The sequence below is a fragment of the Protopterus annectens genome, chromosome 17.part0 (assembly GCF_019279795.1).
Source record: "Protopterus annectens isolate FY-2018-M chromosome 17.part0, PAN1.0, whole genome shotgun sequence".
Classification (NCBI taxonomy): Eukaryota; Metazoa; Chordata; order Ceratodontiformes; family Protopteridae; genus Protopterus; species Protopterus annectens.
Genome location: NC_056751.1, coordinates 365189829 through 365214241, shown reverse-complemented (window position 1 = coordinate 365214241; position 24413 = coordinate 365189829). Strand labels below are relative to the sequence as shown.

At 46.1% G+C, this 24413-nt stretch overlaps 1 protein-coding gene across 4 annotated transcripts in view; it reads right to left on the bottom strand.

The window, feature by feature from the left end:
* PHRF1 (PHD and ring finger domains 1) overlaps positions 1-24413 on the bottom strand; it is a 1670136-nt gene that overhangs the window by 1059535 nt on the left and 586188 nt on the right. For all 4 annotated transcript variants that reach the window (XM_044059137.1, XM_044059136.1, XM_044059138.1 and 1 more), the window contains exon 6: positions 19947-20134. In XM_044059137.1, coding sequence (XP_043915072.1) covers positions 19947-20134 — 188 coding nt within the window. The remainder of the gene's footprint in view (positions 1-19946; positions 20135-24413) is intronic.

The following is a 24413-nucleotide window of genomic DNA, read 5'->3' as shown; positions in this document are numbered from 1 at the left end:
GAGTTTTAGACTTTGCAGAAGATTTAATGGTTAACTGAGTAGGTCTGAAAACACCCTCTGATGCTACAGGTTGTTCAGCTACTCCGGATCCCTCTGAAGGGTTAGTCTCGGTAGGCTGTAAATCTGGTGTGTCCGAAGGCCCAGCCATCTCCACGTGGGAGTCAGAGGCGGCCTGTGGTTCTAAAGACGCGGTCGTCAGGGGCTGCGAAGGCGCCTCGCTGAAAACCGGAGATCCGGTGACTGGCCTAGAACAGGCTTTGCCGTCAGTTTTGGGCCTCGGATGCCTGTCCTTGTCTTTGCGCTTTTTGTGTATTCCAGTTGTCAGAAGTTCCGACAGCATGGTGTAATTGAATTTTCTGTCAAAATAATGTTGGGCAAAATAAAACCGACGTTTAATAGAGCGCTTGTTAAACCTAGCACAAAACCGATAACCTATGACGTCGTGGTCTGGGCCTAGGCATGGGATACAATAAGAATGGAAATCCTTATGAGGTATTTTCTTCCCACAAGAAATACAGTTATTAACTTTTACTGACATCGGTCTGAGGCAAGAAAAAGTTTTCCCAACGGGGTACTTAGCTTTGTAGAAGACTTCGGTTCTGGATTCAGAATGAAAATCTCAGGAGTCGGCCGACCGGCACTTGCGAACTGCTTTTGCTTCGGGCACCGCACGGCAAGAAAGAAGTGTACACAACTGTACTATGTTCTTCGCGTTTTACTGTTGCAGTCATCACCTGTGGGATTCCCAAAGCTGAGGAGATGGGTGGAAGGATTAGAGACCTAGCCATGGGTCAGCATGCCCGGCAGAACTGCAGAGGCAAACCCTGCCCTAGCCTTAGAGAAAAAATGTAGGTGTTAATGTTTTGTAAAGGTATGGACAGATGTTCAGCTGGCAGCTTCCAAGATGTCCCTGGTGGAAACTCCTTTGAGGAATGCTGTGGAAGTGGAGGCTGCCCTAGTGGAATGGTACGAATAGACTTAGGGGGTGGTTTCCCATGTAGTCTGTGGCAGAAAAGGGTACAGTATGATATTCAATTGGAGATGGTATGCTTGGAAATGGGCTTCCCCTCTGCCCATGCGGCAAAGCTGACAAGAAGCTGGTCTGTTTTTTGAAGAGTTTAGTACAGTCCAGGTAGTATCTGAGCTGTCTTATGCATGTAGTGAGTGCAGAATTATGTCCCCCATTGTCTTGAGGGTTAGGAAAGAAGTTGCATAAATGTATGGCCTGGTTGAGGGTCACATCAGATACCACCTTGGGCATAAAGGAGGGGTTAGTCCTCAGGGAGACCCTGTCTGCATGGAAAATGATGAAGGGCTCAACAGCCATGAGTGCCTGAAGTTCTGAAACCCTTCTGGCTGAGGTGATAGCTAGTAGGAAAGCAGTCTTCCAGGAGAGGTATTTCAATTCTGCTGAAGCAGCAGGTTCGCACAGTGGTAAGGTTAGTTTTTCTAAAACATAATTCAGGCTGGGGTGGGTGGCCTTCAGGGAGGTCTGATATTAGAAGTCTCTCTGAGGAATTGTTTAATCAAAGGATGAGAGAAGAGGAGCTGGTGTATATCGAAATGAGCTGAAATAGCTGAGGCATGGATTTTAATAGAAGAGAAGGAGACACCACTACTGAGTAACTTGGCTAGATAGTCCAGGATAAGAGGGAAGGAAGGTTGTGAGGTACTGCCCTCTCTGGACTGGCTCCAGGAGCAGAATCTTTTCCATTTCCTGTGTAAGATTTTCTGGTGCTGGGCCCTCTGGCCTCTGTGATAATGTCTAGGACCTGTTTCCTTAACAGGAGCCCCTTGTTTGCTTTCAAAGTATTAGCCACGATGACAGTTTGAGTCTGCAAATCTGGGTGCAGCACCCCCCCCCCCCAACTTGGATCAAGAGGTATGAGAACAGGGGAAGCTGCCAGGGAGGCTGTAATGTCAGATTGCGCAGTAAGGGGTACCACTGTTGTCTGGGCCAATCTGGGGCAATGAGGACGGCCTTTGGTCTCTCCTCCCTTATTTTGATCAGTACCTTGGGAATAAGAGTCAGAGGAGGGAATGCGTACACAAACAGGGAGTTCCAGGTGAAGGTCAAGGCATCTACCTTCCATGCCAGGTGGTGATACTCCCCGGTACAGAATTTTTTCAGCTGGTGGTTGAGGTGCGAAGTAGAGAGATCCATCTCTGGAGTTCTCCACTCCTGAATGAGTTGCAAAAAGATTTTTCTGTGGAGCTGCCATTCGCGGGGGTCCAGTAAGTTTCTGCTTAGGTGGTCTGCCAGGGTGTTGTTGATCCCTGGTAGGTATTAGGCAATTACGTGTAGTCTCATGGAGGAGGCCATCAGCCAGAGGTTCATGGCTAGCTTGCACAGAGGGTATAAATGGGTCCCTCCCTGTTTGTTGATATACCACATTAGTGTGGTGCTGCCTGTTTTGATAAGGAGAACTCCTGGCCTAAGATGGGGTTTGAAGGATGTCAGAGCCTTTTGTACTGCCATCATTTCCTTCTGACTGATGCATAAGGGAAGTGCTGGGCATCCCAAAGACCCTGGGTGCACCTGCCTGCTAGGTGAGTGCCCCAAGCAATGTCTGAGGCGTTGTTGGTGATGGCCTGCCAGATAGGGTGGAGGATGAAGGGAAGACTCTTCTTCTTGGTACAGGCCCCTGCCCAGCAGAGAAACTCAGCCCTTATACAGGGGATCAGAGGGCGAGAGGTCTCTAGAGGCTGAGAATGCTGACACCAAAGGTTCTTTAGATACCACTGAAGTTAGCTCATGTGAAGCCTGGCCAGAGGAATTAGAAGGATGCAAGAAGCCATGTATCTCGAAGCTTGCAGGAACTTCCTTGCAGTAAGGTGACTTCTGGAAGCCAGCTGGGTAAAGTAGAGAGGCAGGAAGTTCTGCTTTCTGGGGAAAGGAAGGCCATTTGGGATGTTGTGTGTTCAGTAGTGCTCCCAAGAAAATGATCTCCCTGGAGGGTGTTTGCTTTGATTTCTTCTCATTGATAGTGAACCCTAGGGAAGTTAGGAGGGTTTTGACAAAGAGGAGGTCCTGGAGCAGCTTTTCTATGCACTCTGCCTGAATGAGGCAGTTGTCCAGATTAAGGGTAAATCTGTATATTTCTATGTCAGCAAAATGCTATGGCCGGGGCTAAGCATTTTGTGAATACTCTGGGTGCAGTAGATAAGCCAAAGGGTAGCGCAGAAAACTTATAAAGTGTGAGCCTGCTCTGAAGTGCAGGACTTTCCTGCAGGATTCCCTTATGAGGATGTGGAGGTAGGCATCTTTCGGGTCTAGGGTCACTAGCCAGGCATTTTATGTCAGCATAGGCAGCACTGTTAGGTTCTCAGCTGCCGCTGGGATAGGGGCATGGGTGGTCTGTCCCTGCAGAGCTTACCTTGGCCCTGTTTGCTAGGTGCAGCGAAGGACCAGTGCTTAGAGGGAAGTTCCAGCTGAACCTGAAATAAATATTTTTGCATACATTTTGCTTTGGCTTCCATCTTTTTAAGTACCTCTTTTGCTTTTACTCCAAAAAAGCAGTCCTTACCCACGGGTGTATCAATTAATTTAGTCTTGACGTGATCAGGGAGAGGTTGTTCCTTCAACCATGCGCATCTCCTAATGACAGATTCTGACACTGCTACCCTGCTTGAGGATTCTAGGGCGTCATATCCACAGCGTAATGAGTGTTTGGGCACTTGACAAGTGCAGTAAACCTGCTAACTCTTTCAAATTGGCACAGTCAGGAAAGGTTGAAATCTATTGTTTTAATAGTTCCAAAGTGTGCTGTTGATATTTTAACATCTGGAACTGACAGTTGAGTGCTCTGATAGCTATGGTTGCAGAGGTGTAAACTTTTTTACCCCATCTGCCCAGAGCTTTGAAATCCTTGTCAGAAGGAATAGGATTCTTGGCAGAACTAGTCTTAGCTCCTTTAGGTCCCTCTGTAATGACTTCTGGGTCTGCAGCAAGATTTCAGTACAGGTATTTGTGAAAATCCGGAACTCTGTGATACTGGTCAGGTTTACTGGGAGCAGGTGGGAGGGCGTCAGGGGCTAAGCGGGATTCAGATTAATGGAAAACATCATCCACCACTTCTAAAATAGGGGGGATGGCCGGGGGTCAGTGCTGGGGCAGGTCCAGAAACTCTCCAAGTCTTTTCTTAGACTGGGGGAAATCCTGAGATTCCTATTGGAAATGTTCCCCAAGGGTGTGAAGGATTTCCCTAAAGGAAAGGTCTTCTGGTGGGGAGGCAGAAGGAATGGATTCCTCTGCATCTGAATCCTCATTAGCAGTCGGAGGTTGCTGTTCCTCTTCAAAATCTGAATAATCAGATTCCTCAGAATACTGTTCTGTCATAATTTCAGGAGAAGGGTCTCTTCCTTTTAGAAGTTGTGGCCTGATTACCCCGGATAAGGGAGATGAGATCTTCCGCCATTTTAAACATTTGCACTTGGGGTGGTGGAGCAGGAGCAAGATGGTGGCTAGAGGCATATTTTCTAGGAGTGGGCTGAATTCTAGGCCTAAGAGTATCCATTGGTCTGAGAGAACGGATGAGAAGACGTCATTTTTTTTGTCTAGATTCGGTAGTGCGAGAGGTCTCCTTGGAAGCTGGTGCCAGTGTTGCAGCTCCGGAGTCAACCAAGGCAGACACAGCCTAAGGCTCAGAAGACAAAGATGATTTCTGCAGTATACCAGACTCCGAAAGGGTCTCGATAGAGGCCTGCGTAGACACTGAATTGGGCATCAGGGGCTATGAAAGTGCCTCACTGAATTCCAGAGAAATGACGACCTGCTTGGAGATAGTCTCGTCAGAAGGCTTAGCCTTGTGTGGTCTGTCTCTATCTTTATGTTTTTTTCAAAATGTTCACGGATTGTTGGCTGACAGAAGCCATTTCAGAATGCAAAGACAGAAGACTAAAATAGCTGTCTACAATAAGAGCTGTACAGCGAATGGCTCTCGCGTTAAAGAGGGCACAGAACTGGCAACGGGGGACGTTGTGGTCTGGGCCTAAACAAGTGACGCAGTATGAACAGAGGTCTCAGTGTTGGAGCTGCTTTCCACAGGCGAGACCATTAACGTTTTTGGACATCTGTTAGTGCAAGAAAAAAGTATCCCCAACAGGGTACTTAGCTTTAGACGTTTTAATCTGTAATTCAAACTCTGGTAGAGACTGACCGGTACACTTGCGAACTATTTATGCTACGGGCTCCACGGCAAGAAAGACTGATGTAATGGCATCAGCTGCCTTGCTTTATACCACTGACAACCTGATGTCAGACTACTGGCGACAGCAGCTGACTGACAAAAACACTGACTAGTATTCGGGCTGGCCGAGGGCTACCACAGCAGGGATAACCCACAGGTAATGACTGCAACAGTGAAACATGAACATCAGTCGGGCAACCGTTCAGAAGCGATAGAAGCTTTTCTCCAAGGACGACTCTCGAGACCCTTGTTTCTGCGGACCCACTAGCCCACTTGGACGGCGTCTACCATTCTGCTTATTTCCCCCTCTGCCTCTGGGGAAACATTCTCCTGGAGAATCCTGAAAAGGACCCAGATATTTCGTGAAACAGATTTTTACTCCCACGCTGGTCCCTGGAGAAGGGCTGCTGTGGAGTAGAGAAACAGATCCTAAAGGCATACAGGGTTTTACCATGTTCCTCACTGCGGGAGAGTGTGTCTTGAACAGTGGGGCCAAACAAGGTTGATCTGTCAAAAGGAGCATTGAAGAAGGATGCCTTGAAAGATTCTAAAATGTCACACAGCCGCATCCAAGCATGATACCATATGGCAATGTCGGAACCGGCTGCCCTTGAGATGCCCTCTGCTGTGTGGTATATCAATCTCATGGACGCATTCAACAAGTATTGGAGGGTGGCCATTCTGGAGGAGAAAATCACCTGAATCTCAGCAGACATGGACCATGGGGCTGAGCTAGAGAGCTCCTTGATTAAGTCTCCCTGTAACCTCATAAAGTGGGACAGGTAGTTTAGCGCTCTCAAGGTGAAAGTGGAGAGAGCATACCCTCTCTTACTAAATCTGTCCAATGCCCAAGACTCCCTGTTAGAGGGATGGACAGAGGAGCTCTCTTGGGCCAGCTACTTTTTGGTGAGTGCCACAACAATCATGGCATCTACTGGAATAAGCTTAGTCCAAAAAGCTTTGTCCTGGGGAGCACTCAAGAATCTGTCAGAGTGCTTGGGAATGGACTCTACTATGTCCGGTTCCTTCTATGCCATATAAGACACCAGCTCGATGAGTAGGTCTTCAAGGGGGAGACACCCAAGATGTAGATGGGCCAGACCCACAAGCCTTCAGAAGTACGGATTCCTTCAGGATGGGATTTTGGAAAGGCCATCCCACCTCTCTGGAACAGGATTTCTAAGATGTCTCCAAAGGACACGACAGTCTGTGAAGATCTTGGGGACTCCTCCCCTTCCTGAAAAACAACATCAGTGGTGACAGATTCCTCCAGGGGAATCAATGTGCCTCGTCTTGCAGCATCTCTTACGAGGAACCTCTTTGGTGGGATGATCCAGAGAGATGTTGCATGATCTCAGGGGGTCCACAGTTGGAACAGTCTGGAGGCTTCCTGGGACTGGCTGCCCAAGTGGTAGATGACAGGCCTATGAAACAGATCCAGTGGAGACAGGTTGAGGTTCAGCAGGGGTGAGAACCAAGGGACTAGTGGGAGAGGACCCTCTCCACCACTTCGAAGGGTGAAGGGTTCTGAATGCCAGAGGGCAATTTCCCTGAGACGGAGGCCATAAGAGTGGATAACCCTCGAGGGTCCGAAGCCTCCCGCTCCAAATGGGGAGTTGGAGCCGAGTTGTCAAATGTGGAGGCCTGGAGGGGAAGTGACAACACTGAAAACTTCAGAGTGGAAGTCTTCTCCCTGGAACAGACGTTGAGGCTATGGCTCAGTGATACACTTGGAACTGACACTGTCAGAGCCGAATGTGTTAGGGAGATAGTTGGAGGCGAAGATGTGATGACTATCTACTCAGATACCTTGGTTCTCGGGACCAATGGAACCGATGACTCTGAAACACAGGGTCAGATCACAGAAAGAGCCATGGGAAAGGAATGTGGAAAGCCTAATGAATCCAGAGGGGGAAGGAGCAGGCAAAAATCCCCATCTGAATTTGACCTTTGAGAAATTGCCTCATCACTCTACCAAAGGCCTTATCCAAAAGGCTCTGAGAAGACCTGATGGAGGAGGATGTGGAACAGGTCTTGAAAGTCTTTTTTGGAGAGGTCAAGAGCCGCTCGGCCCAAAACTAGGAACAGAGGTCCAGGGCGGAGAGGCGACTTTCTGAATCCTTTGCTTCTGAAGGTTTTGGCAGCTTTTTTTAAGGATCTGACTGAAGACAGTGACCAGTTAGAACGTTTTCTAGATTCACGCATCTCTCTGTACTTCCTAGAGGGAGTTTGAGCCCTTGAAGGAGGAACAGAAGGGGAAGAAGCAGGCAGTAACCCCTTAATTTACTGCGGCAATCTCCCACAACTTATGAGTCAAAGCCCGCACAGACAGGACAGTCACTGCTAAAGTGAAAAGGCCCTAAGCAATAAACGCACTCACTGTGGGCATTAGACAAGGGAATTTTATGCCCCACAGGAAGTGCACATCTCAAGTCCTAAGGGCTTATCAGCCCTGTCCGACTTAGGGCATAACAAAAAAAAGACTTCCCTTAAATGAAAAGTAAAGAAAAAAAGAAAACAAAAAAAAAAAAAAGAGCAAAGAAGGAAATGAAGAAAAACACTAAGGTGGACAGACAACCTGACTACAAGTACCAGTATACTCAACTAAATAAAGCTAGGAATGGTAGGGAGAGAGGTAACAGACAAAAAGGGAAACTTGAAAGTCTAACTCACTGGAACAAATGCACTCAAACTGGAGGAGCTGAAAAACGTGGAAGCCTCGCTGCTTGTTCAACGAGAGGCAAATGAGATCTGGGGCACTTTGGAGGAAAGCGGCGTTAGGTGTAAGGAGGAAGAGCTTGAGCTTCGAATCTCAAGCTGGTGAAATGGCAGAGTCAGTTCCAAGGGTCGGTACAAAGACCCGCAGGTTAATGAACGAATGAAGATGACATCATCAGATGAAAAGTTTTTACCATATTTGGCCAATTTCAGACTTGAGTAATAACAATGCCGCCTCTCCTCAAGCTTTAACTACAGAGATTACCAATATTTAGCCATTTATCTTAGCCTGAGTAAGACGATTAACTTGGAATAAAACACTTTTCACATCTGAAGACTACAAACCAGAATTTCAGTTAATTGCAGAAAGATTAAGAAAATGATAACTTGAAAGATCATCCCAAAACCTTCTATGCTGAACCAGAATTACTTCTAGAACCCAACAGATGCAACTAATGAATGATTACTAGTGGTGGGATTGAACAAATACCGAGCACATAGGATTACACTTGCAAATAAAAAATTGTTGGCATATGAGAGGTTGGGCTTGGTAAACAAAGCAATTTAATATATAACAAAATGATCAAGGTTTCATGATGTACAATTGCAAAGTTCAACTTTTAAATCTTCAAATTCTACCCCAAGGTTCACAATTAAGACAGAAAAAAAGTACAGTGTTGTACCTACCATAAATGTAGATGTTCGAGTGTTCACCCTGCTGCAGTCATTACACTTGGGTTATCCTGTCGTCAGGCGGTCCCGCAGTCGGCCGGATTTCCAAAGTCTTGGTCCGACGGTTGCAGTTGCCTCATCCCTGACGTCAGTGCGCCAGGGGTACATATATTGAAACAGACGCCATTTTCTTCAGTTTTTCTTGCCCCAGATGTCAGGTGTCCCCAAAAAGTGATCCAAATCAGTACCAAATGGTGTGAACACTGTGCAAACACAAAATCCCTTCAGCTATAAGCAAATACATCAGTAAGGCATAGCAGAGGTTTAGCCAGTAGATCAGAGGGGTTGGAGGGAGGGTAACCTGGACTGCAGCAGGGTGAACACTCGAACATCTACATTTATGGTAGGTACAAAACTGTACTATGTTCATCGTGTTACCCTGCTGCAGTCATTACACTTGGGTTGAGTCCCAAAGCTAAGGTAGGGTGGAGGCATCATAGAGGGTTAGTGGAGGCAATGAGGCCCTGCAGAACTGCAGTGGCGAAGCCTGCCCTGGACTTAGAATAAAGAGGTAAGTGACAGTGTTTGGTGAAGGTGTGCACTGAACTCCAAGTTGCAGCTTCTAAGATTTCCTTGGTAGGAACCCCCCTGAGAAAGGCTGTAGAAGTAGCTGTTGCCCTGGTAGAGTGGGATCTAATGGTAGGAGGAACTGGTTTCCCATGATGGTTATAGCAGAATCGGATGCAATGGCCTATCCATTTAGAAATGGTTTGCTTGGATATGGCCTTCCCTTGAGAGGCTGCAGCATAGGAAACAGAGAGCTGGTCAGTTTTTCTGAAAGCCTTAGTTTTATCCAAGTAGTAATGAAGCTGCCTGTGAATGTCCAAGGAATGCAGGAGTCTCTCACCTTTGTTCTGGGGATTGGGGTAGAAAGTGGGTAGGTGGATGGTTTGGTTTAGAGCTACACTGGAAACCACCTTAGGCATGAAGGAAGGATTAGTTCGTAGAGAAACTCTGTCTTGATGAAAAATAAGGAAAGGTTCCACTGCCATAAGTGCCTGCAATTCTGAAACTCTCCTAGCAGAAGTTATTGCCAGGAGCAGGGCAGTCTTCCAAGATAGGAACTGAAGGTCTGCAGAAAAAGCTGGTTCAAAGGGAGGTAGCGTTAGTTTTTCCAGAACAAAGTTGAGGTCCCATGTTGGTGTAGGAGCTCTTCTAGGTGGTCTAATGTTTTTCGCCCCTCTGAGGAATTGCCTTAGGAGAGGCTTTGAAAATAAAGGTGGATTCGTGTCGTAGTGAGCTGAAATAGCTGAAGCATGGATTTTAATTGAGGAGAAGGAAAGTCCTTTATGCAACATCTCAGCTAAATACTGCAGAATGTGAGGCATATGAGGCTGAGTTGTGTCTTGGCCTTTAGCTTGGTTCCAAGCAGAAAACCTTTTCCATTTGCCCGAGTAAGCCTTCCTGGTGCTTGGCCTCCTGGCTTCTAGAATAACATCCAGCACTGCTTGTGAAAGAGGGGCTGGTTGGATGCTTAATTGATTTGCCATGCAGCCAGGTTTAAGGTTTTTATCTGGCTGTGTAGAATATCTGTGTCTTGCTGCGTGAGCAAATGAGGTATTCAAGGCAATATCCATGGTGGGCTGTGAGCCATATTCTTCAATAGTGGGTACCAGTGCTGGCGTGGCCAGTCTGGGGCTATGAGAATCATTCGAGGTTTCTCCTTTTTGACCTTCAAAAGAACCTTTGTGAGAAGAGGTAATGGAGGAAAGGCATATACTGTCAGGTTTTTCCAACTGAAGGAGAGAGCGTCCACTTTCCAAGCTTGATGGTGGAATGTCCTTGTACAAAATTTTGTCAGCTGGTAGTTTTGAGGACTGGCAAACAGGTCTATATTTGGTAGGCCCCATCTTTGAGTTATCATTGTAAATATTTGTGGGTCTAGTTTCCACTCGTGGGGATCTTTGATGTTTCTGCTTAGGTCGTCTGCCAATGTGTTTTTCTGTCCTGGCAGGAACTGAGCTTGTAACTGGACTTGGTAGGCTAGAGCTGTGTTCCATAAGATTACTGCTTGCCTGCAAAGAGGGTAGGAATGTGTGCCCCCTTGTTTATGTACCACATTACTGTGGTGTTGTCAGTCTTTATTGCAAGCTGTCCAGGCTGTAGTAGATCCTTGAAGGCTGTCAGAGCTTTCTCTACAGCTAACATCTCTTTTAGTTTATGTGCAGTTTTCTTTGTTCTGCAGTCCATAGGCCTTGAATGCATTGCCCTGCCATGTGTGCCCCAGGCATAGTCTGAAGCATCTGCTGTGATTATTTGCCTGGGTGGGGGCAAGGTGAAAGGCTGACCCTTGTTGAGGTGACATGCCTGTGCCCACCATAGAAATTCCTGTTGAAGGCAGGGAATGAGAGATATCCCCGTGTCCAAGCTGTGGCTGTGTTAAGACCATATGCTTTTTAGGTACCACTGTAATTTCCTCATATGCAGTTTTGCAAATGATATTATCAGAATGCAAGATGCCATGAAGCCCAAAGCCTGCAGAATTTTTCTTGCAGTTAATTGGGTCTTTGTTGCCATTGTTTTGAAATATTGAGTCAGTTGTAATTGCTTGTCTGGTGTAAGATAAGCCTTCTGGGCTGTTGTGTCCAAGCTGGCACCCAGGAATGTCATTTTTTGTGAGGGTACTAGTTTTGACTTCTTTTCGTTTACTGTGTACCCCAGACAATTCAGTAGATGCTTCACAAAAGCCAGACGTTGTAAGAGAATGTTTTTTCTTTCTGCTTGAATGAGGCAGTCGTCCAGGAATGGATATATTTTAATTCTTCTGTCTGCAGTATGCAATTACTGGTGCCAGGCATTTTGTGAATACTCTGGGCGCAGTAGATAAGCCAAAGGGCAGTGCAGAGAATTGATAATGGGTTGAACCTGCAATGAAACGGAGGTATCTTCTGCAACTTTGTCCGATAGGGACATGCAGGTATGCCTCCTTGAGGTCCAACGTTACCAGCCATGCTTCCTTGCCCAACATGGAAAGTAGCTGCTGTAGTGTTAGCATCTTGAATTTGGGAACTTGTAAGTGTTTAGAATTGAAAGGACCAGAATTGGTCTCCAAGCATTTTCTTTTCTGGGTACTAGGAAGAGTCTTGAGTAAAATCCTTGGCCTTGCTCTTGAGTTGGTACCCTCTGAATGGCTCTCATGGCCATGAGAGCTGTAATTTGTTTTTGAGCCTCTGCCCTTTGATTTTGTGGCAGGTTTGGCATTACTCTTTTTATTGGCAAGGTGTGAAAGTGGAATCTGTATCCTCGTAAAATTATGTCTAGTACCCATATGTCCTTTGTGACCATGTGCCAGTTGTCTGCAAATAGTGCTAGCTTTCCCCCCAGGGGGGCTGACAAAAGAGCTTTGTTTGGCAAGCTGAGGTGCAAGTCATTGAGTTTGCCTTCTGGTGGGATGAGACCTGTCTTCTCCTCCCTTCTGGGTTGGAGTGCCCCATTGGCGAGGTTTATACTGAGCTTGTGGTTGTCCTCTGCCCCTTGGGCACCCAGTTTTTTGTTGGCCAGTTTCTGCTGAAGCGAGGGAGTTGTACTTTGACTGTCTGCATTGATTTTGCCTTATCTTCCATTTTCTTTAAAACTTCTTCTGCTTTAACACCAAAAAGAACATCCTGCTGTAAGGGAGCATCTAATAGTTTTGCTTTAACATGATCAGGCAGACTTTGTTCCTTTAACCAGGCATGCCTACATATAACTGATCCAGTGACAGCTGCTCTGCAGGAGGCCTCTAAAGAATCAAACCCACATTGCAAGGTATGTTTGCCTACCTGTTCGGTGGCGTGCAACAAATCCTGTACTACTTTCAATTCAGATTGTTGAGGGAGGGTGGTTATCTTTTGTTTTAACTGAGAGATCAGAAATTGCTGATACATAAGCATATGAAATTGACACATTAAGACCTCTCACAGCTAAAGTGGCTGAGGTATAAACCTTTTTCCCCCATCTGTCTAGTGCTCTTGAATCCCTTTCAGAAGGTACTGGATTTTTAGCCATGGAAGCCTTAGCCCCCTTGGGACCCTGGGAGATGGTCTCTGGGTCAGCTACTGGGCTTTTGTAAAGAAATTTGTGGGAATCAGGTACTCTGTAATATCTGTCAGGCTTGGCCGGAGCAGGAGGCAGAGAGTCAGGGTTGAAACTGGATTCTAAATAGACATCATCCACAATGTCCAAAACAGGAGGGATGGCTAGAGGTCTGTGTTGGGGGAGTAAAAAACTCTCTGAGCTTTTCTTGGAATCAAGAGTAATCCTGACATTCCCAGTGAAAATGTTCCCTCAGTGTGTAAAGTTTTCCCCAAAAGAGTAATCTTCTGGAGGGGAAGCTGAGGGAATAGAGTCCTCAGCATCAGAATCTTCATAAGGAGAGAAGGAATAGTCTTGGTCCTCAAAGGAATCTGAAGAAATAGACAGTTGTTCAGAGGAAGCAGATTCTTCCTCTAGTCTAGGCCTTTTGTCAGGAGGAGGTTGAGACCCCCTGATAAGAGAAATCAAATCTTCAGCCATCTTGAGCATCTGTTTCTTAGGCATAGGGCCTTGAACAGGAGACTGAAGTGAAGCCTTTTTTGGTTTGGAAGGAGTCTTCGACTTGGAAAATGTTTTGACTGAAAGTCGGTCTGAAAACGCCTTCTGAAACCGATGGCGTTTCAGAAGCACCGACGTCCTTGGAAGGTAAATCGTTGGTAGGGCCTGAAGTAAAAGGCTGCGTCGGCCTAGTACATTCCGTCAAAATATCTGTAGCGGTCTCGGTTTCTTGAACTGCGGTAGTCAGAGGCTGCGTCTGAGCCTCACTGATAACCGGAGACCGGATCAACCGAGGCCTCGGAATCGGGCTTAGGCCTGGGCTGTCGATCCTTATCCCTGCACTTTATGTGCACGCCGGTAGTTGGAAGCTCCGACGGCATGTTATAATTAAATTTTCTGCCAAAAAAGTGTCGTGCGAAATCAAATCGTCTTTTAATAGTACGTTTATTAAATCTAGCAAAAAAAACGACAAGAAGTGACGTCGTGATCAGGGCCTAGGCAAGGTATGCAATAAGAATGAAAATCCTTATGAGGTATTTGCTTCCCACAAGAAATGCAATTGTTAACTTTTTCTGACATCGGTCTGAGGCAAGAAAAGTTTCCCCAACGGGGTACTTATAGAAGACTTCGGTCTGAAATTCGAATTCGAAAATCTCAGGAGTCGGCCGACCGGCACTTGCGAACTGCTTCTGCTTCGGGCACCGCGCGGCAAGAAAGACTGAAGAAAATGGCGCCGGTTGCAATATATGTACCCCTGGCGCACTGACGTCAGGGATGAGGTGACTACAACCGACGTCGGACCAAGACTTTGGAAATCCGGCCGACTGCGGGACCGCCTGATGACAGGATAACCCAAGTGTAATGACTGCAGCAGGGTAACACGATGAACATCACTATTAAAACTACACATCTGCATATATGAAACAATTTCATGACGTGATTGATCTGTGAGCGACACTGTTGAGTGCAATCAAAAAAGTACAGTTTTGTACCTACCATAAATGTAGATGTTCGAGGATCCACATTGCTGCAGTCCTAACTATAGGGTAGTCCGCTGTCCAGTCGGCCCGAATACCAAAGTATATGGCTGACGTCGGTCACGGCGCATTAGACTGACGTCAGTACGTCAGGGTACTAATGCGCATGACTGACGTCATATCCTCAGTCTTTTCTTGCCCCAGATGTCAGAAGACCCTAAAAAGACAAGGCCAAAACCAAAACACACCAAACATACCTGCACCAAAAATATATACAATATATACAAAGGTACCAGAATATAATCTCACCTACACAACCACCCCTAAACACAGAGGGGAAGGAGGGAGGGTAAATTGGACTGCAGCAATGTGGATCCTCGAACATCTACATTTATGGTAGGTACAAAACTGTACTATGTTCTTCATTCCACATTGCTGCAGTCCTAACTATTGGGTAGAATCCCAAAGCAGAGGTAAGGGAGGCTGGCAAATCATAAGGAAGCAGGAGCAGATAACATGCCTTGCAAAATAGCTGTGGCAAAACCAGCCCTAGACTTAGAGTAGAGAGGAAGGTGGTAATGCTTAGAGAAAGTATGCACTGAACTCCAAGTAGCTGCCTCCAAAATATCCTTAGTTGCCACCCCTTAGAAATGCTGTTGAAGTGGCAGTAGCCCTAGTGGAATGAGGCCTAATCCCAGCTGGAATCTCCTTGCCATGATGGGAATAACAAAATGCAATGCAAAACCCAATCCACCTAGAAATAGTTTGTTTTGACACAGGCTTGCCCTGCGAACTCAAAGCAAAAGAAACAAACAACTGCTGAGACTGCCTAAAATCCTTAGTCCTGCTTAAATAATAACGCAATTGCCTGTGTACATCTAAAGTGTGCAAAATCTTTTCCCCTTTATTTTGGGGATCTGCATAGAAAGTAGGCAAATGAATAGTTTGGTTTAAAGCCACACTAGAAACCACCTTAGGCATAAAGGAAGGATTAGTACGTAATGATACCCTATCCTTATGAAAAATCAAAAGGCTCAACCGCCATAAGGGCCTGTAACTCAGAAACCCTTCTTGCAGAAGTAATGGCCAACAAAAAGCAGTCTTCCATGACAAGTATTTCAGTTCAGCAGTAGCCGAGGCTCAAAAGGTTGTAGAGTAAGTTTCTCCAACACAAAATTGAGATCCCAAGCAGGAGTAGGAGCTCTACGTGGGGTCTTATATTCTTTGCCCCTCTAAGAAATTGCTTGAACAAAGGATGTGAAAACAATGGTGGGTCACAATCATAGTGAGCTGAAATTGCTGCAGCATGAATCTTAATGGAAGAGAAAGACAAACCTTTGTCCAATAACTCAGTAAGATATTGAAGAGCCACACTCAAATTAGGCTCCGAAATCTCCAAATTCTTTGCTGCAGTCCAAAATAAAAATCTCTTCCATTTTTCTGCGTACACTTTCCTTGTACTAGGTCTTCTGGCTTCCATAATCACATTTAAAACTTGTTGAGGAAGTTGAGACCTGCTGTCTTTCAAAACAGAATATGCCAGGCTGTTAGATGAAGAGAGTGAAGCTTGACATTGAGCAGACGACCGTCCCTCTGAGACAACAGGTGTGGAATCAAGGGTAAAGGCCATGGAGGCTTCCTTACCAGACTCCTCAGTAATGGGTACCAGTGCTGCGAGGCCAATCTGGAGCTATTAAAATCATCCTTGGCTTGTCTTGTCTGACCTTTAGAAGCACCTTTGGGAGAAGAGGCAGAGGTGGAAAAGCATACACATGAAGATTTTTCCAACTGAAAGAAAGAGCATCCACTTTCCAAGCTGTGTGATGAAATCCCTTTGTGCAAAACTTTGGCAGCTGGTGGTTTAGTGGAGAAGCGAACAGATCTATGTCTGGAGTTCCCCATGACACTGTCAATTTTTGAAATACATGAAGATCCAGTTTCCACTCGTGGCGATCCATGATTTGTCTGCTTAACACATCTGCTAAGGAGTTCTGTGCTCCCGGCAGAAACCTTGCCTGAAGAGTTAGTTGCAAGCTGAGCGCAGTCTCCCATAAAATCATTGCTTGCCTGCACAATGGGTAAGAATGTGTTGCCGCATGTTTGTTGATGTACCACATGACAGTTGTGTTGTCTGTTAGAATCAACACCTGCCCTGGAAGAAGTAACTCCTTGAAAGCCATTAATGCAAACTGGACTGCTAACATCTCTTTCATGTTGATATGTAGATGCTGTAGTCTGGCAGGCCACTTGTCTTGTATCCACTTTCCATCTAGATGAGCTCCCCAAGCAATGTCTGAGGCATCTGTCGTTAGAATCTGACTTGCCTCTGGCCGGGTCACAGAGAGTCCCTTGTTTAGGTGACATTCCTGAGCCCACCACAAAAATTCCTTTTGAATGCAAGGTATTATTTGAATGACAGTGTCCAAATCCTGGCAGTGCTGTGTCCATAGATTTTTGAGATACCATTGTAGCTTCCTCATATGCAGTTTGGCATTGGGAAGCACCAGAATACAAGATGCCATGAACCCTAAGGCTTGAAGGACTGTCCTTGCAGTCAGCCCGGACTGAAGAGATAATTGATGGAAGTAACTGGAAAGATTCTTTTGTTTGTCCGGGGTTAAAAGGCCATCTGGGCTGCTGTATTCAGTCTCACACCCAGAAAGCACATGTCTTGAGAGGGTACTAGACTGGACTTTATTTCGTTCACAGAATACCCTAGGCATCTTAGCACTGCTATGACATATTCCAAATGCTGTAGAAGGTCTTCCTTTTCTTGAGCCAGAATCAGGCAGTCGTCCAAGTAAGGATAGATTTGAATTCCTTTTAGCCTGAAGTAAGCTATCACTGGAGCCAGAACCTTTGTGAATACTCTCGGCCCAGTAGATAAGCCAAAGGGCAATGCAGAGAACTGATAATGAGAATTTCCAGCTCGAAAACGCAGATACTTCCTGCAACTTAGCCTTATAGGCACATGAAGGTAAGCTTCCTTGAGATCTAAAGTTACCATCCAGTGATCTTTGCCCAGCAGAGGTAAAAGCTGTTGTAACGTCAACATTTTGAACTTGGGAATGTCCAGATAAGTGTTGAGGATAGATAAATCCAAAATTAGTCTCCACGTGTTCCCCTTCTTTGGTACTAGGAACAGGCGAGAATAAAATCCTAGGCCCCTTTCTGGCACAGGAACTAACTGAATGGCTCCTATTTGGAGCAACAGAGAAATTTGCTTGTGAGCCTCTGTTCTTTGTAGAGGAGGAATGTCTGGCATGCCTTTGAAAGGAGGCAAGGTATGGAAATAAAACCTGTAACCGTGGTGAATGATATCCAGAACCCATTTGTCTTGGGTAATTAAATCCCAATTTTCTTTGAAAAGAGACAGCCTTCCTCCCAGAGGTGCTGCCAGGCGAGAATGTACTGGCAGCTGAAAAGGCAGGTCATTGGGTCTGCTTACGAAAGGACTGACCCCTGCCCTCACCAGAAGTCTGAGCAGGTGAACTGCCTGTCCTAGGCCTAAAAGAACCTTGAGCTCTGCCCCTACCACGTCTAGACCTACCCCTAGACTGGGAATCATAAGCAGGATAAGTCCACCCCTTAGTAGGCCAATTTCTACTAAACTTGGAGGCTGCACCTGCAAAAAATCCTTAACAGTTTGCATAGACTTAGCCTTGTCCTCCATTTTCTTTAAAACTGCTTCCACAGGCAAACCAAACAACACATCAGACTGTAAAGGAGCATCCAAACTCCTTGTCTTAACATGCTCAGCTAAGTTCTGATCTCTCAACCAGGCGTGCCTCTGAAGAACAGAACCAGTGGCAGCCACCCTCGAGGAGGCCTGCACAGCATCAAAACCACACTGCAAAGAATGCTTTCCCACTTGTTCAGAAACATGAACTAAATCCTGCAGCTCTTTACACTCAATACCTTCAGCCAGAGCATCCACCTTAGACTTCAATTGTGAAAGGAGATAATTCTGATATTTTAACATATGAAACTGACAATTCAACGCCTCATGGCTAAAGTGGAAGAAGTGTACACTTTCTTTCCCCATCTATCCAAAGCCCTTGCCTCTTTATCAGGAGGAACAGGATTTTTAACCACAGAAGCCTTCACACCTTTAGGCCCCTGAGAGACAGTTTCTGGGTCTGCCCTAGGACTCTTAAAAGATACTTATGGGCGTCAGGCACCCTATAGTACCTATCCGGTTTAACTGGGGCAGGAGGCAAAGAAGCAGGATTTAGTGAAGCCTCTGCAAAAACATCTTCTACCACATTCAGAACAGGAGGTATAGCTAAAGGCCTATGCTGGGGTAAAACAAGAATTCTCTAAGCCTCTTCCTGGAATCAGAGAAATCTTGACCTTCCCATTTAAAATGCTCCCTCATGGAATGCAGAGTCTCTGAAAAAGAAAAATCCTCAGGAGGCGAAGCTGAAGGAGTAGACTCATCCACATCAGAATCAGAATAAGGAGGATACTCCTGCAAGTCTTCAGCCGAAGACTCAGAAGCCTCCGAACATTGCTCAAAACTCTCAAACTCAGGTTCCACCCTAGGCCTCTTATCAGGAGGGGGCATAGAACCTCTAATCATAGTAATCAAATCCTCTGCCATTTTTAGCATATGCTTCTTAGGCAAAGACCCTGAAACACTCGGAGAAACCCCCACTGAAGCTAAAGTAGGCCTGCCTCTTAAAGAAGCCTTGGCAACAGAAGGAGGCCCTAACCACCTTAGGAAGAGAAGGAAGAACAGCCACCTGAGAAGCCCCTTCAGCCTGGCCTACTTCCTGAGAGGACACATCCTGTAACAATAAAGTTTCTCCCTGAGACTCCAAAGAAACTCCTGGCAGAACCTCCGGCTCCACTGAGCCCTCTAAAGAACCGGCGTCCGGGACTGTCGGTTCTTCCACTCTAGGCTTCGCTGCTTTGTCCTTGCGCTTTTGGCTGAAGCGGGCGCCGGAGAATCCGGCGGCATTTTATAATTACAACGCTTCCCAAACACTAACCTGGCACAGTCTAACCTTCTCTTAATAGTGCGTTTGTTAAATCTAGCACAAGAGCGGCATCCAACAACGTCGTGCTCAGGCCCTAAACAAGGTATACACAAAGTATGGTAATCCCTATGAGGTATCTGTTTCCCACAAGAAATACAGTTATTCACTTTTTCTGACATCCGGTTAAATACTGAGGCAAGAAAAAACAAAATATTCCCAACGGGTACTTAGCCAACTTTGATTCGGTCTGAAACTCTGACTTCAGAAACTTTCAGAACGCCAACCTGCACTCGCAAAATTGCTTCTGCATCGGACCATGCGGCAAAAAAGACTGAGGATATGACGTCGGTCATGCGCATTAGTACCCTGACATACTGACGTCAGTCTAATGCGCCGTGACCGACGTCAGCCATATACTTTGGTATTCGGGCCGACTGGACAGCGGACTACCCTATAGTTAGGACTGCAGCAATGTGGAATGAAGAACATCTGAGCTTGGAGTGTCAGCGAACACTTTAAAAGCATTCTTGTAGGGGAAATTTCACCCCAGAACATCTCTGCTACTGGTATATACCAATTGCCTCCACACCCAAAAAAAAGAGTAATGGGACTTCTTACAGAGTAAAGGAACCTTGATCGCAGTACCATTTGCACTTCTATGATCACACCTGAATGTCAGTCACAAATGAGTCACACCCTTGCCTAACACCTGTATAAAACATGCTGAGAAACTTTCACGTAAATATTGGCACACAGAAACAGTCACAACACTATGAATTAAAAACTAAGTTACATAAAGACACATGATGCTGAAAATCGGGACATCATAACCTTACCTCTCAGAGGACTCCAAAGCAAATGGATCTCCAAAAACGGATAAAGAAGGTGCAGCAATATCTGCTCTTTGTGAACCCAAAGATGACTCAGCAGATCTATACACAGATGGAACTGAGACTCCATGCAGAGGTTTACTAATACCTAAAGTCCTGGCAATACGGGTACGTGGAGTCACACTGGTCTTTACCTAAGGGAAAAGGAAAATTTTACTTGCTTACCACTTCTTTGTGAGGAATAATATAGTTGCATAAAATATTTTCCCTAACAGCAGATCTTCAAGAAATGGTCATTTAACAGGGGGCACATTTGGGGTTAACAGCTCCTTCTTTTGGTCTTGATGAATTTTCCAAATTTTTTTCATCTCCCTAAGGCAGCTAATACTGCCCTCATGTTTAAATCCAGCTGTGGAATGCACTCTTTGGATCTTCAAACACAGAAGATCTGTAGAGAAAAAGTTATGTACTCACCATAACATTCCGTGTTGGTAGTCCATCTCACCCTTCATTTTTACATATGGGTTCGGAGCCGATCCTCAGCTCCGACTTGGCCAATTTTCAAGCTCGAAGACTTCTGGTTGGCTCGTGGCTAAGCAGGTATCCCATGGTGCACCAGTGCAATCCCCAGATCTTGTTTGCTGCTCACTAGTGACAGAAAGAGATAGAAAGAAACCCTTAATCAACAAACCAATACTAAAGGGTCGCAAACCAAGAAATGTATAATATTACCGCCACATCTTCCAGGATGGGGGCAGGAGGGAGGGTTGGTAAAAATGAAGGGCGAGATGGACTACCAACATGGAACGTTATGGTGAGTACATAACTTCATTATGTTAGGTAGTCCAATCTCACCTTCATTTTTACATAGGGGACAGCGTCACTAGCGCCTTATTCTTGGGTGACTCATTGGAAGATACTCCTGAGCACCGTGGAGCCAAAGGATGCTCTATCCCTAGAAGCCAAATCCAACTTATAACGAATAATAAAGGTGTGAGGGGTAGCCCATGTAGCTGCTGCACAGATATGATCAATTGGTACCCTGGCTTGGAAGGTTGCAGAGGTAGACAGAGACCTGGTAGAGTGAGCCTTGATCCTGTGGGGTAAGGTTCTGCCCTCCGAGCTGTAGATGAAAGCTATGCAACTCGAAATCCAGTTAGACAATGTCACCTTAGAAACTGGCAAACCCAATCTGGAATCAGAAAAGGATATGAACTGGTCTGACGTCAGAAATTCTTTGGTCCGCTGCAAATAGAAACGCAGCTGTCTGTGAACATCCAACTGGTGAAAACAGTATTTCGCTGCATTGCTATGATTGGGAAAGAAGACTGGGAGTTCAATGGACTGGTTCAATGTAGCAGAACAACAAACTTTGGGAACAAAGGACTAGTACGTAAAGAAACCCTGTCTTTATGAAAAACTAAATAAGGTGGTTTAATAGACAGGGCATGTAGCTCAGAAACACGTCTGGCTGATGTAATAGCTACCAAAAACAGTCTTCCAAGACAAGTACTTTAAGGAAGCTGAATGAGACTGTTCAAAAGGAGGGGATGTTAGTTTGGACAACACAAAATTTTAAGTACCAAGAAGCCAAAGGTTCCTGTAAAGGTGGTCTCAGCAGCATGGCTCCTCTCAAGAAGGTTTTACATAACTCATGCGACAAAGTTAACATTTGGAGATCCCAAATAAAAATGTGAAATAGCCAATTGTACTTTGAAGGTGGCTGCGGCAGATCCCTGCTGAAAAAGCTCCGAAAGGAATTCCAGAATTACGGGAATAGGAGCGGTGTAAAGATCGACTTTCATTTCCTGTGCCCAAATAGAAAACCTTTTCAACTTACTGTCATACAGCCTTCTGGTTGATGGTTTGTGTGAGGATAAAAGAAAATGGAACACTGATGATGAAACATCCTGAAGCCCAACTAGAGATGGAACTGGATCAGCCAAGCTGTCAATTTGAGGGTGTGGAGAGAGGGGTGTAGCGAACCCGACATGTGGGTCAACAGATCTGGAACTGGGTCCAGGATCCAAGGATCGTCCAGAAGAGGAGGCTCGAGGAAGGGGAACAAGACCTGACGAGGCCATTAAGGAGCAATGAGGATCAACTTGCTTCCCACTCGGTTGGCTTTCTGTATCACTTTGGGGATAAGAGAGAATGGAGGGAAGGCATAGAGAAGTCCCGTGGGCCAATCATGTACCAGAGCGTCTCTGGGTGCTTCCCCTGGAGGGGGAATTAGGGAAAAACAACTGCTGCACTTGGCATTGACTGGACTGGCAAAAAGTTGCAGCAAGGTTGTCCCCATTTTAGGAAAATCTGTTCCACTATTTCCCATTTCAGAGACCACTCATGGGGCAGCAGGATTGCCCGGCTCAGCTTGTCGGCTATCACGTTGGTCATCCCCGGAATGTGCGTTGCCACCAGAAAGCGCTGGGAAGACATCGCCCATTCCCAAACTCGCATGGCCTCTCGACAGAGTGGGTAAGATCTGGTACCGCCCTGCTTGTTGATATACCACACAACCGACATGTTGTCCGACTGTATCGCAATCGTCCCTGGAGGAAGAAGGTCCTGAAGTGCTTGCAATGACAGAAGCACTGCTCTCATCTCCAGGACGTTGATATGCAGATTAGCCTCGTGTTCTTGCCATGTGCCGTGGACCGTCCTGCCTAGATAATGCCCCCCCACCCGACCTGGGAGGCATCTGTGGTCACATTGGCAACAGGTTGGGCAGGCACAAAGGGAGCTCCCATGAACAAACTGTTGGGGGCTATCCACCAACGAAGGTCCTTTTTGCATGATTCTGTCAGCAGAATAGAGTGATTCAGCAGCAGATATTGGAACGACCACTGGGAGAATAGGAGCCATTGAAGGATTCTCATATGCAACCTGGCTAGAGGTATTAACAGAATGGCTGAGGCCAACATTCCAAGAAGTTAAAGAATCCACTTTGCTTTGAACTTCCAAAGTGAGAGAAGTATCAACTTGTGAGATGAGGTTTTGTGATCTTTCGGCAGGAAGACGAACTGTCATATCCACCGTCTACCTCTGTGCCTATAAAAATCACAGATTGCGAGGGCAGTAATGCAGATTTTTCCCAATTTATGGAGATCTCCAGTTGAGCACAAAGCTGAATGGTGATGTCCCGGTTTGGGAGAAGTAGATGCCTGGTAGGGGCGGTCAGGAGCCAGTCGTCCAAATACAGAAACACCTGGAATCCCTGACGTCTCAGGTGAGCTGTCACTACTGCCATGCATTTGGTGAACACCCTGGGGGCTGTGGAGAGACCAAAGGGCAGAGCATGAAACTGATAATGGCTGGCTACCAGCTGGAAGCACAGATACCTCCTTGACACCTTGTCCACTTTTATATGGTAGTAGGCGTCTTGGAGATCTAGAGAGCACATCCAATAGTCTTTCCCTAACAATGGGTGTATCGACTGCAGTGTTACCATCTGAAACTTGTCCTTTTTCACAGATTCATTTAATCTTCTGAGGTCCAATATTGGCCTCCAGTCTCCATTTCGTTTTGGGACTAAAAAGAACCTGGAGTAAGTCTGCTGGCACGGGTTGGATGACTCTTTTTGAGAGCAACTTGTTGTTCTCCACAGTTGCCTGATCCCTGTGATTGGGTGGAACATCTAGGATCTTCTTGGGAACAAACAGAGGAAGGGAAAAGGGCATGACATAGCCTCTGCTAAAAACCCTTTATACCCACTTGTTTTGGGTTATATTTAGCCAGGCTTCTGGATACAAAGCGATGCGACTCCCGACTGGCCCCAGAGAAACGCAGTCGGGCCCCACATCAGGAGCGCTGATAAGGCCGCCCTGGAAAGGAACCACGGCCTTGCTGATATTGTGGACTGCCCCTGCCTCTAGAGCGACGTCTACCATATCCTCCTCCTCTGCCTCTGAAGGAGGATTCACTCTGTGTGTCTGTAAAGGCCCTCTGGGACTTTTTGAACCACATCTTACCTCCCCCTTTGACCTTTGGGGTATGGTCGAGAGGGAACAGTAAAACGGACTCCCGTGGCAGAGAGTCTTTCCTTTGTGTTCACACCAAGTGCATCTTTCACCTTGGAACCAAACAAGGAGGAACCATCAAATGGTGCATTGGTGAAGGTGGATTTAACGGCTCTGTAAAATTACACAAGCGCATCCAGGAGTGGTACCTAAGAGCAACTCCTGAACCCGCTGCTCTGCTCGCTCCACTGGCCGAATGAGATATGAGCTGCATGGAGGAGTTACTACTGAATTTAGGGTGTACTGAGCAGAGATCCTATCCGTGACTCCCTTAGGACAAACACCCTGTATGGAATCTCCTAACTTCTTGAGGAGATTCCTCTGCAACCTCGTGAAATGTGTAAGATAGTTCAGGGATCGAAGTTCAAAGGCCGCTGAACTAAAAACACGCTTCCAAAATCTGTCCATCTGTCAAGAATCCTAGTTTGGTGGATGTACAGAGGAAGAAGTCTCC